This window comes from Saccostrea echinata, unplaced genomic scaffold (assembly GCF_033153115.1).
Source record: "Saccostrea echinata isolate AGI-Se365-2 ecotype Australia unplaced genomic scaffold, CSIRO_AGI_Sech_v1 ptg000050l, whole genome shotgun sequence".
Lineage (NCBI taxonomy): Eukaryota > Metazoa > Mollusca > Bivalvia > Ostreida > Ostreidae > Saccostrea > Saccostrea echinata.
Window position 1 is genome coordinate 2,233,004 of NW_026889799.1, and position 20,030 is coordinate 2,253,033.

Here is a 20,030-nt window from a genome sequence, read left to right on the forward strand (position 1 = left end):
TCTATTTTATGTTATAAAATTGAAAATATACATTCAACTTTGCGTACAATATAACCTGTGAATGCTGTATTACTCTGATAAAACAACTTTTATTCAGTTTTGACAACAAAGCGAAATATTATCTGTGATTAATAATTTTTGTTCTTGCATCATTCCACGTAAAATATTTCTGAATTAAATTTTTATATATGGAAAACCCCCTAATCCTTCTTTTCCTTCTGACCAATCTTTTGTCGTTCCTCACTCTTTTACTGAAATTTTGATAACAATTTAAGTTTTGGAAATCAAATGCCTTGAATAATTTTAACTCAGTTTTCTTCATGCTTGATCTGGATATTTTATTACCACGTTTTCTTAATCATAATTTTACGTAGTATTGTAATATTGTCTCTGAATACTATGATTATGAATTTCAACTCTAAATTCCTGTTAAGGTTAGTTGTAATTGATATTTGCAAAACTAAATTGATTGCCCTGGAATATTTATATACACAAGATCAAGGATATAAGACAACATCCAACACATGATACCAAATAAAGGGGGGGGGTGTTACATGTACCTCTGAAAAATTATACATTTGTGTAAATCCTTGGTACATTTAATACTTAAGCAACAAAACATACATTATTTTTTTTTAAGTTAAAAATGCGTTCATAAACATTTTTTTTAATTGAAAATGAAAAAAAACATTATGAAAACAGTAGAATACATTTATGAGGAAATAGGCAAGCTTCCGAAAACATATAAATGTCCTTTGACATAATAGCAGGGAGTCCAGAGGAAAGCTTTTAACTATCATTGGCTTAATTTAATTCCATTATTATAAAATATACCTCATTTATGTACCTTATATCTTGGATAAACTTGGATTGTGAAAAGCCTTACTTATCACATCGATTTCTTTGCAATGCTTTGTCGTATGTGCTATATTTTAAGGGTTTGGTCTTTAAAATATTTTTCAAATATTTGATTGCTAAAGTATGCAAATATCAATTTTTTTTTAAAAATAAAAGATTAGGGACTTTTGGCATTGTTCTATTTCCGATCATTGTAGAATTCCCATCTTTGATACTATTTGTAATAATTATATTTTTTGTTACATTTTATGTGCACATGTTCTCATTTGTGATTTTTCCATTTTCTTCCATTTACAACCTATTCCATATCAACGGGAGCAGCTTTACAGGTGAAAAAAGAAACATCCTGATACCTGCCACATTTAAATGTAGACATATAATACAACACATACACTTGCATGCAAATAAATTTATTTTTTCTGCTGTAGAGTTATGTTTGTCGAATCTTTATTATGAATGCAACATGAACTTATCGTATATAAATTAGCAATATAGATATTTTCAAATATTATATGTTGATGTGATATATATATATATATATATATATATATATATATATATATATATATATATATATATATATATATTCATATGACTCCAAAGTGCGATGGGACTCCAAAGTTCTGTGGTCACGCCAAATCCGATGGTCTGCGGCAAACCCCGATGGTTTGACACGCCAGAGTCCAATGGTGCGGAAAAAATTAACGTTTATGACGTCATAGTACTGCTGTGCCATACTGCAATGCCGCGCCATGCCAAGGTCTTTTAATAAATATCATTAGCAAAAACTAACCCAAAAACTAACCCTAATCGCTTGAAAAGTGTGTAACAACTATAACCTAGATATCTTTAGTGGGTGCGAGACTAACCCTAATCAGTCGACTAGTGTGCGAGGACTAACCCTAAATCTCTCGGGTTGGTGCGAAGCAAGGACTAATCCTAATCAGTGGAGTGGTGTGCGAAGACTAATCTTACTATAACTGAAAGGTGCACGCAATAAGCCAAATCAATAGAATTGTATGCGAGGACGAATTCAGATATAATAGCTTTTGAATGCAGGACAACGGCGTCAAGGATTGACGTCGGAATATTGTGAGGTCATAAATGTTGGTTGTTTCTCCGCACTATCGGACTTTGGCGTACCAGACCATCGCACTTTAGCGCAGTGCGTCTCATAGGAAACGAGTCATCGGACTTCGGCTTGACCATCGGAGATTGGCGTCCATACTGACATCAAACCACCGGGGTTTGGCGCAGACCATCGGACTTTAGCGTCACCGTCAGACTTTGGAGTCTTATATTTATATTCTTGAAACATGTATAAATTATTTATATACATGTATAAATCTTGTTATGCGCTTTTTAGAACATTTTCATATATAACGTTATCCTTGTACAAATGTCTCCAAATGAGTTTAAAATGTGCTTTGAACAAGCTTCAATTCATGTTCTACTTATGTGTTACTTGAATTTTATGTATTGTGGTACAAAAAAATTATGAACTGATTTAAGATAGCATTATTTTCTAAATCAATTTTTGTAATCCATGGGTTTTAAAGGGGCTTAAACACAGATTTGAAGTTCATATTTTCTAAAGCTTTCTAAATACTATCATGACTTAAATCTTGTTTGAGCATTTCACGCCGAAATATTTTAAAAGCGTATTTAGAAACTTCTTTTATCTGGAAATTATTAGAACTACAAATTTGGGGACGCGTTTGATTGACACATATCCTTGCACTTTCACAAAGTAAACCTTATCCATAATACTCAAGGAAAGTATAAATTTTGGTGTGTATCAATGAAAAATATGAAAACTACGAGGGACATTCCAAAAATACGTAGACAATTTCCATCATCATCATATTGTTTTTACAAGATTTAAGATCAACATTTTCTCATGTAAAAACTTTTATTTTGTCGATGTGTGAAGTTTCATTCCATTTGATTAAATGGAAAAGATACCACAGAGACTGACACATCTGTTTCATATTTGGATATTTTATTGAAAAAGACGTTAATGGTAATCTAACAACAAAGCTTTATGATGAACGTGATGACTTTAACTTTTCAATCATCGACTTCCCTTACCTATGCAGCAATATATCACCTGCATATGGAGTGTATATCTCTCAGTTGATTCGATACGCCAGAGCATGCTCTACGTATAAACAATTTCCAAAAATAGGTAAATTATTGACAAACAAGTTGATGAAACAAGAATATCAGTAGTCTCGTTTAAAGTCATCATTTCGTAAGTTCTATGGTCGATGCAATGACCTAGTCAGCAAATACAATCTATCATGAAGTCAAATGCTGACTGACTTTTTTCATACTAATTGTTAAGCCATTATTTACACACTGAATTGTCGACAGATTTTTCCGTTATTTCCCGATCATGACAAGGAGCACACAGCGGGTGTGGCCGGTCGACAGGGGGTGCTCACTCCTCCATGGCACCTGATCCCACCTCTGATGTCTTAGAGGTCCATGTTTGCTCTGCTCCTATTTTGTAAATGTTTAATGGACTTTTGAGCTCGAATACTGTTCGTTATCTCCACATATTTCATGGAACTCATGTTTGTCAATTTAACAGCACCATGTTTACTCACCACGGAGCACGCTTAACAACTTTGTAACGTCACTAACAACGTCGAGTCAGTTTCTCAAAATTACTCTGACTTTTCATTTTATACACGGGTCTTAACTATTCATAAAACGCATTCATAGCACTTGACACCCAGTTTTCTAACAGTTGTTCAAGTAGCTAAAGTTAGATTTTCAATTTTTTAAATCAGGTATCTGTAACTCTGCTTTCATAAATTCTGCAATAGGGAAGAGCATATTACGTTTCATGACGTTACTAACTCTTTTGGTTATAATCTGTTTCTTTGCAGACCGTCCATTGTCCGATCCAAAGTCTCTTCCTCTCAAAAACTGTCTTTTCCATTTATAAACAAATGCACAGCTCATTTTTTATATATTTCCTGACTCCTCCTGCATTTTTATAGTTTGTTTTAGAGGTTTCCTGAACGCAAAGCAAATATTTATGGCTATTCGCTCCTTTGGCGTCATCGTTTGTTTTTTTGATTTTTTTAATCAGGTATATCTGTCTTTCGAAATTGATATGTTTTGATCGAAGCAATGTATTACATTACATTTTAGCATCTGAAGTAATAGAACAATACTTATTTTAAACATTTAAATTTTATTTTTAAATTTTATTTCGTGTGAGCATCATTTATTGGAGGTATAACTATAGACATTGCAAGCTAATTCAGAGAAATTGTGCCCCCCTCTTCGCTTTAGGAAAAAAGAAGAGCATGCTCAGATTAGAGGGGGGGGGGGCTATCGAACCCCCTTCCGGATTTGCAGTATTATTAAATGTATGTACTGAAACAAATAAAAATGCCAATATGGATACGTAGATTTGATTGCTTATTCTTTAAAATGTGTACATGAAGATTCTTTTTATATAAAATATTCATCACACTGTAATAATGATTTCATGCAAAAGTTTGTACACGCCATACGTCATATCTTCTTCATTTCATATGCTGAATTATATAATTTAGTAAATTGAAAAAAAAGGATCATCCAGGATTTGAACCCAGGACCTCTCAAGTGCTAAGTGAGAATCCTACCCCTAAAACAAGGAGGCGCTTGATTTCAAAGGTAATTAAATGCAAACGGTAAGGCACATATACATGTTTATATCACGTTCAACATTGTCAAAATTTCACACAAAGCATGGTGTCTAATTTAGCTTTTACTAAACAGTTCTGATAATTGAATCAGAATATAAAGTCCGCCGACAACATGTATTATATGTAATAAACTCTAAAACTTTGAGTGTGATCGATGCCAACAACTTTCCAATTGCCCTTTGAAAAAAATGCCCCCCTCCCCCCCCCCCCCAAAAAAAAAAAAAAAAACCGGGACAGGATACTTTGAGAGGGGCGAGCAGGGCCATAGGGAGTTACGGTATAAAATTTCATTGCAAAAACTCAAAATCTTGAGATATCGACCGGAAACGAAAGTGTCATACACAGACAGAATGTATGAATTTACGATCATGACATTTAATCTTTTGTCCTCAAAATCAGTAGGGGTCTTCTTTAGGCCATGGGGAATTGTGGTTTAAAATTTCACTGCAAAAAGCTCAAACGCTTCTCGAGATATCGCACGGAAACAAAAGTGTTAAAACATAGAGAATTTATAAATCAATGACCTTGACCTTTCGACTTAAAAATCAAAAGGCATCTTCTTAAGGCCATACGGAATTTTCATGTAAAATTTCATTGCAAAAGCTCAAAGCTTCCCGAGATATCGCGCGGAAACGAAAGTGTTACAGACAGACCGATAGAAATACAGACGGACCGCAATCAATATCCCCCACTTTCAGTGGAAAGCGGGGGACAATAAAGTGTATAATTAGTAAATAACTCAATTTCGACCCTGCTCCGTGACTCCATTTTGCTGTCTTAGATCTTTGATAATTTTGATAAATATCAAAATATATTCAATTTTTTGACTAAAATTATTTAAATCTATTCTTAAAATATGTGTACCAAATTTGGTTATAATATGACGTTAAATAAAAAACAAAAGAAAAAAGTCTACGAATTTTTGAATCACCCTCGTATAATCCGTAAAGTTCAGAGTTAAAATGCCAGAAAGCAAAACCAATCTACCGATATTGTCAGCTCAGTGCTCAGTGATGTGTGCAGACTAAAACAAATGCATACACCCGGTAAAACGTAAACACTTACAATAACAGAGCTCATGTCCTGTTTACAGTCACAAGTGTTTGACTTGATATTATAAAGAATGCCGTTGTCATTGAATTCTTAGAGTATTCATGTAAGTTCATGTCATTAACTGAAGTTTTTTTTTGATTAAAATAGATATTTAAAACTTTAAACAATGAACTGTGTCCAGGCCCTTTAAAAATACATCAAGTTTGTAGCATCTATGTAGTATCTAAATATTGTTTTTTGGAGTTAGATATGTCTACAGTGAATTTGAAAGACTGATTGAAGGTGTTGACAAACGAAATGAATACCACGAGGCCAATTCCAAAAACATATTCTTAGATATTACATCCACCCAGATTGATTGTGAAATCCAGTTTAGTCTCCACACGAAACTCACCGATTCCCACCTGTATCTCATGCCGACAAGCTGTCATCCCCCACACACATTCAAGGGTGTGCCTAAGGGTCTAACCACCAGAATTCGTCGAATCTCTTCAATCTCTTTTCTGTATCAGGAACAGTGCAGTCTCCTCAAGTCCCATAAATGCAAGAGAGGTTACAGGGTTCACACTGTACAAACTGCTGTTGATGAGATGGCAGAACATGACAGACAAAACCTGTTACACTACAATGAAAAAGACAATAGCAGCAGAGTCACTCTGGTAACCACATACCCTCCCGTCCTTAAGAACCTCAGCAGTATTTCTAAAAAGAACCTGGTTGCATGGCAGAGGTCTACAAGGAACCCCGAAGAAACACGGTGAACTTAAAGGACATGGTAGTAAAAACCAGACTGATCTTGCTCTGACAGAAGACGTCTTCTCTGTAAGTACAGCTCTGACACAGACACCTTTAACAGCCCCGTTACTGGTTGCAGTTACAGAATACTGTCGAGCAGACAGATGCATATATCTAATCAGTTGTAAAGTTTGTTCCAAACAGTATTTTGGGGAAACAGGAGACTCCGCAGGAGAATCAATAATCGCGCCTTTCGACCATTAAGGCCAAGAAACTCAATGAACCCGTTGGAGAACATTTCAAACTTGAAGTTCACAAATGAGAGGACTTAACAGTATAGTGGTTACTGGCCAAAATCCAAAATGGACCGATGCTCAGAGAAAAAGCAAAATAAATTTTGGATGCACAAGCTGAAGTCATTCTTCTCCCATGGTATTAACAAACTGAATGACTTTATCGGCAAGAACATTAGTAAGTTAGAACAAAATGATTGCTAATAACAATAATGATATTTTCTCTACATAGTTATTACTTCATTCATTATTTTTTAAAATTACGTTCATCCATTTACTGTTAACACTATCTTGTTTCAAGAATGCTATTATTCGTCGAAAGTTTTCAATTATTCAAAAAAAAAAAAAAAAAAAAAAAAAAAAATAAATTATCAGTTTTCTTCTAATTCTGTTCTATATGTACAATTTCCTTCAGTATTATTCGTTTCTTTTTGGTACCTATATTACTTTGCAATAGTACTACATGTATATGGGGAGAGAATACAACGTTGTACGACTTAACATTTTGCAATAATAAATTATTAGTGAAAATTAATTCGGTCGCTTATAGCATATATTACACCGAAAGTAAAAATTACATGTAAGAATCAACACAAAAGATATGAGTTATCTAAGAGTCAACACTGAAGTTATGTGCCGCCAGACGAACATTATTCGTTTATTTGACCTTTAAATATAAAACCAAATTGCGTGCTTATTGTTTACATAAGGAGCAAGCCTACCGGAGGGCAATGTCATCATATCAAAATGTAAGTTAAAATTTAAACAGAAAAGGCAATATCAAGATTTTAAGAAATATTGTTTACTTAAATGATTAAATGTCTGGGAAAGGAATGGATATAATTTATTATTATTTCGTGCAAATTATGTACTTTCGGTTTAACGGTTCTTTTCTTACAATGGCGTCCATTTTTAGGGTGTAATAGATAGATAGCATATATGATCAGTGTATCATCCAAATAGATCTGTCTTATGCTGTCTATCGCTTTTAAGCTTTTAAACTTTTTAGACGTTCAATTCATCTTCAGCTGATAAAAATCAATAACAACATAATAATTTTGTGTTTAGTAGATATGGAGAATAACAATATTTTGTTAAAATTTCCCATCAGAATAAGATGTTATGGTAGAACACAACACCCATGAAATCTATTTTTACACATATTTTATAAAGTACTCCAGAAAAAAGAATAATTTCACTATAATGTCAAATAATCAAGGAACTTTGTAAAAAAGTAATAAGCTGAGACATGTTTTCAACATATTTTGAAGAAAATTAGAGACAACCTATATATTGGTCATTCGGGAGCCTACATTATCGATCGTGTTTATGTCATCTACATGCCATTTGAACTGGATATTTGGATATGTTTATAAGAAGTCTCTATTCTTTTTGTACAATAAAGGTCATGGTAATATTAAGAGGTCAAAGGTCAAATATAGTGCCGTCATCTACTGAATCTCTTTTTTTGGCATTTTATATATTTAAAATCGCCAAAAATAACTGAAACCACCAGTTCAAATTTCCTCATTTCGACCTATTTTAATCTGGGTTCCATTTCAATTATTCTGTTGAATTTTTGTTAAAATTTAACATTTATACATATTCTTTTAAGAGGACTTAATGTGTGGCATATTTACATGTGAATTTCGGGCTATCCCTGTTCTGTTTTTACATCACATTTTAGTCAAATATATTGGTATCAAAATATTTTACTAAATTTTAGTACCAAAAAGTTGCCTTTATAAATAAACTCACACACAAGTTTGCAATAGATGGTTATTTTTAAATAATGCACAATCTCAGGTCGTCTGTCTGCTTTCAAAATCTTCTTAGAGGAGTCTGAACGGCCTTATTTCAAACTATGTGGGCAAAATATGTATGGTTGAATTTCTTTCATATTACATATAAAGAGAAATTTTGTATCCTAGAACAAAATATCTAAGTTTAAACAAAATTGAATTTGAGGCAAAATTTGGCCTATCTATTGTGTACCGCTTTTAAATAACAGGGGAATGAAACTGCATGGTTTGACAATAATTAAGGGAATTCATATGGAAAAAAAGGTATGTATACATGTACATTTTCGGTGATATATATTTTTTGATGATGACGATGATGATGATGATGATGATATATATATATATATATATATATATATATATATATATATATATATATATATATATATATATATATATATATATATATATATATCTTAAAATACATTTTTTTGTAAATTAATATACAACCCCGTCTAGTAATCTTGACCTCGACAGGATAAGAAAATCTATATGAATGGTTAATATTTGAAAAAATACAATTAGACCAGTTTTATTTAAAAATTGTTTTAAAAAACCTTAAAGCATTTATTTTCGTCATTTTTAATCCATGAAATTCAATTAGATTCAAAGTCATATTCCTCTTAATAGATGGATATAAAAACGGATAGATTCTTACTGCTATACTGTTGAATAAAAACAGCAAGATATGATAAGAAAAAGTAATATAGTCCAAGAGAAATGTTAATTTTATATACATAGAACTTATATGTAATATTTCGAAAATTTATATTTTGGGGGTCTTACATGTTTAATCTAATGTTATTTGTCTGTATTATCTGTTGTTATAAATGTAGAAAAAATACAGACCTTAAACATGCAGAAAATATTTACAATTTTTTATAACAACATGTAATCGGTAAAGTTTTTTTGAAATATAATATATATAGAATATTCTGTTTACAGCTAGCAAAGGCATGTTCAAACAATGAAAAGGACAAGTAATAAAAACCAGGAAAAATGTTAATATATTTTTCTATGGTCTTGGTAAGTAAAAATTATTATCTTATATGTAGTCGTATAGTCGTCTTTAGGCCTTTTTTTTTTTTTTTTTTTTTTTTTTTTATAGATTTTCACCTTGTAGTTTGTTCTTCAAGAAAAAAAAACCCCAAAATTTATATTGTCAAGAGTTAACTTTCTTTACAATTTTTTTAAAATTCATAGTTTGGTACATCTTTTAAAATTGTTTATAAAAGTATAGAACTGTTTCAATGTGTAAATTAAAAACAAAATAGATAAAATCTTTTTTAGGTCACCTGAGTCACTCAGGTGACCTTTTGCTATCAGCTTTTGTCTGTCGTCATTCGTCGTCCGTTGGTCATAAACTTTTGAACATTTTCAGCTTCTTCTCTTGGACCACTGACCCAATTTCAACCAATTTTGGCATACAGCATCTATGAGTGAAGGGAAACAAAAATTGTAAAATTCATGGCTCCTGCCCCCCTGGGGTATGAGGGATGGGGCTAAAACCACCAAAATGAATGCAAGCTTAAAAATCTTCTTCTTTACTCATGAACATCAAGAAGTCAAACTATTGGCATGAATGTATTAAATAAACTAAGTAATAATTATGTTGAACAAGACTGCCTCTTCCAAAATTGGTAATTTTATGGCCCTTGGGTCAGGGGTTTTGGTGTTAGGGCGGTGCTCTATTGATTATATAGTAAATTGTATTAATTCTTTGAAAATCTTCTTCTCTGCTCCTGGGTAGGAAACAGACATTGTTATGATAAGCAACAGTGCCTCTTCCAAAATTGTTAATCTCATGGCTCCTGGGTCAGGGGTTCTGGTGTTAGGGCTCGGCTGTATTGATAATATAGTGAAAATGCATTATTTCTTTGAAAATCTTCTTCTCTGCTCCTGGGTATTATTTATTTAAACAAAGGAAGGGCATGGTTTTGATAAGCAAGAATGCCTCTTCCAAAATTGTGAAATTCATGGCCTCAGACCCAGGGGTTCTGATGAAGATGGGGGGAGGATCTATTGATTATATAATGAAAATGCATATAATTACTTTCAAAAATATTTTCTCTACTCCAGGTTATTGAGCAAAGAAACAAGTGTATAGTTATAATGAGCAAGACAAGGGTACTTTTACAAAAATTTTAAAACTTATGGTCCCAGGTGTTCTCGTGTTTCTCCGAGGGAGGGGCTTAATAATATAGTGAAAATGTGTGCATTCTTTGAAAATCTTCAACTACTTCATAGTTATTATGATGAGGTACCTCTTACTTATTTGTAAATTTCATGACCCAAGGTAATGAGTTTTGGTGTTAGGGCTATGTTGAATCTCTAGTAAAAATGCAATATATATATATATATATATATATATATATATATATATATATATATATATATATATATATATATATATATATATATATATATATATATATATATATATATATATTAGAAAATCTTCTCTGCTCCTGGGCATACTGGAGGCAAAGAAAAAGTTTTAATAAGCAAGGGTATTTTTACTGAACATCTAGACCATTTAGTCAAGTGTTCTGGGCCTGGCCAGGGTTTTCTTAATTTGTATTCTACTGAGCAAAGGTATTACCCTTTGCCATTCACCTTTGATAATTGGTAACAGTGCATAATGCATTTGAAATGTTAATACAATAGGAGAATTATGCAAAAGCATTTATGGTATAATACAAAAAGTACATTCATAGTTTTATTGATCCGGTAGACTTGGGAATGATAGATGATTGAAAATGAGACAAAAATAACATATCTTTTTAAATGTTCTTCAAAGGCCAAGAGAGGCAAATATGAGAGGTAGTAATGTGGGGTTACAAAATTAATAATTTTAAAAATTAATATTTTGTTAATAGTCTGCGTGGTAATAGTGATAAATGGAGGACAGATAGAAACAAGACCAACTATTTGGTTGATCCTAATTATACTATTTTCTTGCTTTTGGGCAACTAAGCTTCATTTATCAGTTTATTGATAATCTAATTTGCTGTACTCAAGTGGCCGTTAAGGTCATTAGGTCTCTTGTTTAAATGAAATGTCAATTACTATCATAAATATTAGCTAAAGAAAATAAAAGTAATTTTTTTCACCATATGTTGGTTTTCTTTCATAACTGATTATTTGAAGCGTGCATTATATGTACATTACATTACATGTACTTAAACACTGGTAAGATAAACTATTGGATATTTTAGGACTATTTATTCTGACTTTTTTCTGTTATCAGAGGGTCGCCCCCCTTAACAAAAATGTTCAATGAATACCTTGCTAGCATGCATTAGCATTAAAAGTGTGTATCTGTTCCTAGAGAAAGTTATTACCGGTAGGTTGTCAAATAATTAACTCTGTACATGTATAACAGAATGACACGACAAATGTCACAACTATTCATTTTTGGTATAAAATATAAAAAGATAAAATAATAATAATAATAAAAAAAGGCATACAATTACTGAAATATGAAATGTTTTTCCATTGTATGTTTTCAGAATTTAACATTAAAAAGAACCTCTGTTTTCCAAATACTTTAAAGTTCCATTTGAAAAACAATTTATTGAAAATAGAATTAAAATAATTTCTCCGCCTAATGTATTTGGAGATAATTAAGTGTTTCTGTTTTTAAAACTATTTAAATTGTGTTATATGTAACTAGAAGCAAATGTACAGGGGAGTGTTTCTGCTCTCTGTTGTTTGTTTTTGCTCTTAACGCATGTACGTCTGTTAATATTCAAGATTTTTTGTTTATTTTTTTCTAGCCACTGTACTCTTTCTACCAAACTTTTCTTAGAGCATCCCTAGGCGAAGGGAATTCAAGTTTGTTGCATGAAAGACTACTCAGTAATTCGAAGTGGTAAACGTGTAATGAGAAAGAGAAGAAATATCTTATGAAAACTCTTTATCTCAGAAATACGTCCCTCAGAAAATTTGAAAATTATTTGAAAATATTTTATGTAGATTCGTTCAAAATTATTTAAATGGAATGTGACGGTGTATTCGCAATGGGGTATCCAAGTTGTACACGAAAACTTATAAGAATATATCTTTTGGAAGTCTCCTATTCTAAAGAACAGCAAGGTCAAATTAGACTTATTAATTAGTTTAGTCCTATACCGATGAAGCCGGAGGGCACTACAGGTTTTCTCCGCGTCTGTCCGTCTGTCCCTCTGTCTGTCTTCTTGGTTTTCGGAACTTTTCTTCTAAACACTTGGAATGCATGTTTTGAGCTGATATTTGGTATGTTACTTTACCTTGATGAGTTATAGATCAATTTTGCATTTTTTTTTTATATGCGATAGAAATGTGAAGATAATGAAAAGTAATCATGCTGAAACGTCCGATTCAACAATAAAAAAAATATGAGCAAAACAAATATGGACCTTTGAAATCATCAGTGTTATTATATAGTCTATTTATAGTCCCTATATAATCTATATAAACGCAAACAGTTCATAATACTACAATTTCACTGGATTTGAAGCCGTATTCACCGGAGGGTCAGTATGCGTGCAGCGGTATTGTGACGTCACAATCAACACCTCAAACAACGTTGTAAAAACGGTTGCAACGGCCGGAGCAAGCTGTGTATCTGGGCAGGAAAAATGTTACACAATTTATCGCAGGATTATTTTCTAAATACTTTGATGTCTTACACATAGCGAAAGGAAAACACGGAAGTTACAACTTGTCATCTGGATTTTTTTTTTCAATTTTTCTACGACAGAAGTTCGTAAATGAAAATGGTGTCGTCATGCAGCCTTCAATGTCTTATTTATTAAAATCCGGACTATATAATAAAACAATTATGGAATCTTTCGGTGGTGAATATGGTTTGTTATTCACCAGAAAAATATCAATATTGACCTCTGCTTCGCCTCGGTCAATATTGATATTTTTCTGGTGAATAACAAACCATATTCACCACCGAAAGAGTCCATAATTGTATAATGTCCTATAAAATATTAAGTCATTTCTGCATTAATCCAATATATATTTATATATGTGATTTTTTTTTGTATAAAAATATTGGAAGAATTTAATTCTAAAGCAAATCTTTCCATTCTATATTTCAGGTTCGAAGCACAATTGCATTCAGTTTAAACTTGAATACTATAATCAGCAATTATTCTATCTAGATTAGACCAGGCTTTATTTACATTTTCTGCCACAATTTATTTTTTAAATTTTCATATTTGCAGATATGCTTTAAAATAAGTATTTTTTCTGTTATATATACTTTTGCCAGTTTGTTGGGAGTACAGATACATGTACTATATAAAAGGTGTGCAAAGAAAAGAGAAAACAATGTTAAAACACCTTCAGTTGACTGTCTTTTCAGATTTCTGCTTTGAAGGGCTACATATGCCTTCCAACACAAGCGTGCATATGGTCAAATAGAACGCTAAATGTTGTTGATTCTTGTCCAACAACTAAAGAGGAAACAATAAAAGCAGCAAGGATCAAAAGATGTGATGGCATTGCAAGGAGTCAAAACTGTACTAAACCATCTCAATTCAAGTATCATTGTATATATAGCTTCCGTCAAAAGATGTTTGTTGAAGTTTGCTCAGTCGAAACTGATGTTCATGGTACGGAACTAAGTAATAAATTTACTAGCAAGCAATGTTCTTTAGTTCGAAAAAAAAACTACAGAAACTTACTGAGATATATTTTTTGTAAATTCTTCTCATTTTTTAAAAGGTGTATGTATCGTTTATGATACGAGATTTTCGAAGATTCAACCTGTTTACAATATAAAATGTAGAGATATTTCTGCGGCTTGTCCAGAAAGTTATCTATCGACTGAGGGACATTTGTGTGAGTACTTTTTATAAATTACTTTTTGAATCAATGCAGCCATCTTTAAGGTTAAATATTATAAAAGGCGATCAAAAGTGTGGTTTTATATTCAAAATACATATTATGTGCATCAAAGAAACACCGACAAAAAAGCTATAGAAAAAAAAAAAACAACAACAACAATGGATTATCATAGTAAAGTACAGATTCCTAACGATAATCAGTAGTTCAGTAAGGTCAATCAATATTTTAAGGGGTTTTCCACAGTAAATCAATTTTTTAAGTAATTTATAAAAAAGTCCTAATAGAAATTCAAAACATTTTCATATGAAATTCAAAATATTCACGAGAACATTATTTTCGAGTAATTACGCGTGTGTCTCTGCTCGCGAAATCTTCATTCTCGGGCGTAAATTTATATTGTTAAGGATTATATACACCACAAAAACCATAGCTCGAGATAATTTTGTCTCGTTTGTAAATACCAAATACTGTAAACGTATTACATTTGGCTGTGTATTCTTTTTAGCGCCTTTGGTGGAAAGAAACGTCCGCTAATTCAAGTACAACGCTAAATGTCTTTCACATGTATACATAAATAAGAACATTAAAAAATTGCGCTAAATCAGATCTTTGCTAATTTGTTCAAAAATCAATTTCCGCCAAATATCGTACACATTAAATATAATACATTTACAGTAGCTATCTCGCGAAAAAAGTGTCGTTCAAATATATATTGACCTACAATTTTGCAGGTATATTTAGTCTTTTGAATCCCTGATGCAGTAATTAGTTAAGAGCCATTCTCTGTAATGACATGAACTTTTGCTGTGGCACGCATAGTCTCAGAATTTATCCAAACGCTCTATAAAAAAAGGCTTTGATACCGTAAACTTAAATCAGGCAAAAAGTGCTTGCTATGCATCGTAATAACCATGGCAACATGACCTTAAATTTGAAAAAAAATTGCTTAAATGCATGACAAACAGGTTTGGGAAATCAACTATTAAATATGTAACTAGATAAACAATTCACTCAAATGTAAAAATAAAATCAATCATGGGTTGAAATGCAACCAAATGAGAGAAAAGAGCTTGTAATACATACCAAGGACAAAATATGTTATTTCTTATTGGCTGGCAATGATGGCCATGAAGGCTTTAATATTGATATAAAGTTAACGAAATCGAATATTTTCCCTTTTTGGTAATCATAGCTGCAGTGTTTTCTTTTTTTTTTTATCAAACTTTATCGATACATAATATTTAACCTAAGTTCTACCAGATAAGCACTATTCAAGGTGAGTGAAATAAAATGTTTCTTGATTAAAAAGTAAGTAAATTCCTAAAGCAGCAATATATATCACTTTAAACCACAGGTATGTTGTTTCCAAATCCATGGTTACACTGCAAAGTAGCAATTAATCCCAATTCTTCTTATGTTGTCGGTGTTGCAAGGTCCTAAGGATGTATATTTGTCAGTCTTGAATTTTCATGTTTTTCCTCAAGATTGTAGCATTAACACAATCTTAGTAACTGATTGCTTGGTTACACTGTGTTACCATGACAACCATAAATATTATTCATGGAATATTATTGGTATTTAATTATTTCTTATGACATATATGTACATTTTACCGCATCGAATTTTGAAAAGCTTAAATATCAGGTTAGAGCTGGTCACGGAGGAAGATGAATAAATGACCTGAATTATGTAAAATATATTCAAGTCTCACAAGATATTCAATTTTGATTTCACGTGATTGCGTCAAAACTACTATGCAGCTATATTTCATTTCGATCAGAAATTTTAGTTTTTGTCCAGTGTTGGCAATATTCAAAAGAGAAACATTTAATCAATAATATATATATATATATATATATATATATATATATATATATATATATATATATATATATATATATATATATATATATATATATATATATATATATATATATATATATATATATATATAATAAAAGTGCCGATATTTCCACTTTGCACATTTACTGCACTGCCTAGCCAGGAGTGTTTGTCTGCTGTGGAACTTGTTTGTGTGTGAATTGACGGGCTGTTACCCAAAAGCGCAGTAGTTTTGAACGTTCGATAATTAAAAATGGACTATTTAGCCATTTGTTATTCAGTATATAAATATATTGTTTTATTATATAATTGAATAATTCCTTTCTTTCTGATTGGGTGAGATCCAACAATGTAGAAAAAATACCATATTATATTCACCTGCACGTGACCTTCCAGGTGAATATAAGGATTTATTTTCTCCACATTAGACTAAAAATAGATTGGCAAATTCCACTTTGATGCAAATAGTTTTGGCAAGTTGTTTCACTTGCACCTGACTTCCATTCATTTGAACATAACATTAAGGCACATAGATTCTTGGGTGAGGGATGGGCGTGGATGTGGGGGGTTGCAGGAGGCCTGCCCCTCTCCCCACCTTTTAATGTAAAGTTTTAATCTAAATTTTAAGGATGAAAATTTTCAATGAAAGACCTCCTACCCTAGTTTATGGACCTTAACATCCCACCAAATAAAATTTTGAGTTGGGAAAATTCTTTTCTTATTTATTTATTTTTTTTTGGGGGGGGGGGGGTAGGCTAGTCAACGATTTGTTTTTCTGTAAGTTGTCAATTTTTTCCTCGTAATGCCCCTTTTTTCAAATTCAATCCTAAATATTTGCCTGCCATTTATTTTTTCTATATTGCACCTACACTTGAATTAAAAATTCCAAAATGATACAACTAGTTATGTTTTTAACCCCGTTTCTCTCATTTATAATGTTTAGCTAGTACTTACTTCAGTAAATGTAAACAAATAAGATGGCAAGTAAAGAGTGTGCGTCATTTAGTTTTTGAATCATACATGTATAATAAAGCAATTATTGCTGTTTTTTTCGGTTAATACGATGATTTAGCCACTTCGAATTACAATACTGACCTCGCCCTTCGGGCTCAGTGAATATTGCACTCCTCAGGTGTCTAAATCATCGTATTGACCTCCAAAACCAGCAATAATTATACCCCACGCAACAAGTTGCGTGAGGTATAATGTTTTTGACCCGTCCGTCAGTCAGTCAGTCAGTCAGTCCGTCAGTCCTGTTTTTTTGTCAGCGCAACTCCTCATAAACCGCTGCACAGAATTTCGTCAAACTTTGCAGATATTTAGGACACAATGTGTAGATGTGCATATTACCAGGAAATTCCGATTCCTTTATTTTTTCTCGGAATTTCGGCACTTTTCAACTTAGATTTTTGGCCATATCTTGAATATGGAGATGAACAGTTTGTCAGCACAACTCCTCATAAACCAATGCACAGAATTTGGTCAGACTTTGCAGATATTTAGCACACAATGTATAGATGTGCATATTACCAGGAAATTCCGATTCCTTTATATTTTCTTGGAATTTCGGCACTTTTCAACTTAGATTTTTGGCCATATCTTCAATATAAAGATGAACAGTTTGTCAGCACAACTCCTCTTAAACCGCTGCACAGAATTTGGTCAAACTTTGCAGATATTTAGGACACAATGTGTAGATGTGCATATTACCAGGAAATTCCGATTCCATTATTTTTCTGGGAATTTCAGCACTTTTCAACTTAGATTTTTGGCCATATCTTGAATATAGAGATGAACAGTTTGTCAGCGCAACTCCTCTTAAACCGCTGCACAGAATTTGGACAAACTTTGCAGATATTTAGTACACAGTGTGTAGATGTGCATATTACCAGGAAATTCCGATTCCATTATTTTTGCCTTAAGAGTTTTGCCTTTTTTTGAAGAAACTTTCCAGCTAGGTAATAAGAAACTCCACTGGAATCAGCTTTTTATAATGAAATTCTATGTGAAATATTTTATGACCTTAAAAGACCCCTATTGATTTTGAGATCAAAATATTAATGGTTTAACACAAACACACACTCACACACACACCATCTTCGATAGTTCTCTCCCCCCCCCCCTTCAAATTGGTGTGCTTTGCCTTAAATAATTTCATAAGTACAGTATATAAACAGATTCATATGACTACATCATAATTTTGTTTCCATCAATTATTTAAATGTGTAAACTGTCATGTGTTGGACATGGACTTACACTCATTAACAAATCGAAATCACTGAGGAATTTAAATAACAGTTTGTCAGCATAATTCCGGCACTGAATTTCCTGAAACTTTGTAGGTATTTCAGAATAATGTATAGATTTGTATATTACCAAGAAATTTTGATTCCATTATTTATCTAGAAACTTCAGCCCAGTTAAATTTGTAACATACAAAGATTTGAATGTCCTTATATGCAAGAAGTTTTGATGTGATGATTTTTTGCAAGTAATGCCCCTTTTTTGAATTATACTGTGTATTTAAAATGCACTGTGCCATTCATTACGTGTTGCATTGTCGAGTTTTGGGGAAGCGTGGGGTATGTGAGCTTGCTCACCTTTTCTTTCATTGTATATTGTATGATAATATGGAATATTATCAAAATTATAGCAAATCTTGAAAATCTAAGATGCTTTTTATAGAATATAGTATGTTTGTAGTTCTTATCGATGTACCCATAAATCTTTTGCAACACTATTCTTTTTTAATGTACTAGGCATATTTCAGCTAAATACCGAGTCAATATAAAGGTAATAATTTTTCAGATGCAACATGTCCTGGGCTGATGAACCTGACAATGTATGATATGACAGGGAAAAATAACAATCCTGAAAACCCGGAAAATAACGAACAGTAAGTATGAAAACATTTATTTACTCTGAAAGTGAAATTTTAACATTTCTTTTATCATTGATTCATCGAACTTTAAAATGTATGTATGAATAATAGTTTTAATTTAGAAACACGTCTTATTTGATTTCTTGAAATATAAAACCCTCATTTCCAGACGGTTACAATGTAAAATGTTTAATCGAACAATTTCATTATTGATATATGTACAATAATTCATAACTAATTTGATATACAATTAATTATGTGTGAATCAAGTTAATCAAGTTTAAGTAATGTTGCGGAATGACTGCACTTTATCCATTTCCCTGTTCAACCTAAAGAAAAAATTAAATTTATTGAGCAACACATTAATTTTCATCAGTTTAGTCCTTAGATATACCCCGTCTCTAAGCGTAAAATGAGAAAAGAAAAATTCTCTGATTTATTAATTAAATCAAGAATTCCGGAATCTCTCTAATTCATAATCGTTTACACCGATCTTTGAAACAATTGTCTAACCAAAACATTTCTCTTACAGTATTGCGAGTAATTCTGACTGTCTCTCTCTCTTCCTCCATGCGTGTGTGTTTGTTTATCAATCTCTCTCTTCACCACCTTAGTACATGTAAATATTCGTCAAAACAATATATAGACGACAATATGTGCCGATGCTTGACTGTATATATTGTCATTCATTATGCAAGAGAAAAATAAGGCTCGTCTAGGCACATGTCACCGGCGACAGTATGTACAGATGGACGACAATATGTGCAGTGAGGGTAGTAATATATTGTCGCCGACGACAATATGTACAGAACGAGAATATGCACCGTCACACCAAGCTTAAGCTATTCTATCATTGAGGACTTATAAATGAAAAAAAAAAAAAAAACATTTTCTGTGTTACAGAAAAAATCTGTATATTCTATCTTGTTCTCCCATTCTTTTTAGAATTAATATAAGGTAAACATTTGTGGTATTTTCCCCTGTCCCTTTTCAGCTCATAAGCGATGAAAACATG

At 32.1% G+C, this 20,030-nt stretch overlaps 1 protein-coding gene across 1 annotated transcript; it reads left to right on the plus strand.

Moving 5' to 3' along the window:
• Window positions 1-9,410: 9,410 nt before the first annotated feature.
• LOC133203391 (uncharacterized) lies at window positions 9,411-19,034 on the plus strand. The gene is made up of 4 exons (XM_061339182.1): window positions 9,411-9,474; window positions 13,808-14,057; window positions 14,170-14,286; window positions 18,943-19,034. The coding sequence occupies exons 1-4, from the start codon at window positions 9,448-9,450 to the stop codon at window positions 19,032-19,034; spliced, it is 486 nt and encodes a 161-aa protein (XP_061195166.1). The 5' UTR covers window positions 9,411-9,447.
• Window positions 19,035-20,030: the final 996 nt, after the last annotated feature.

Excerpts from the sequence above, each read along its gene's own strand:
- LOC133203391 (XM_061339182.1), top strand. The coding sequence starts at position 9,448 with ATGTTAATATATTTTTCTATGGTCTTG. Across the intron at positions 14,058-14,169 it reads AGTCGAAACTGATGTTCATG|GTGTATGTATCGTTTATGAT; the intron begins GTACGGAACTAA and ends ATTTTTTAAAAG. Across the intron at positions 14,287-18,942 it reads ATCGACTGAGGGACATTTGT|ATGCAACATGTCCTGGGCTG; the intron begins GTGAGTACTTTT and ends ATAATTTTTCAG.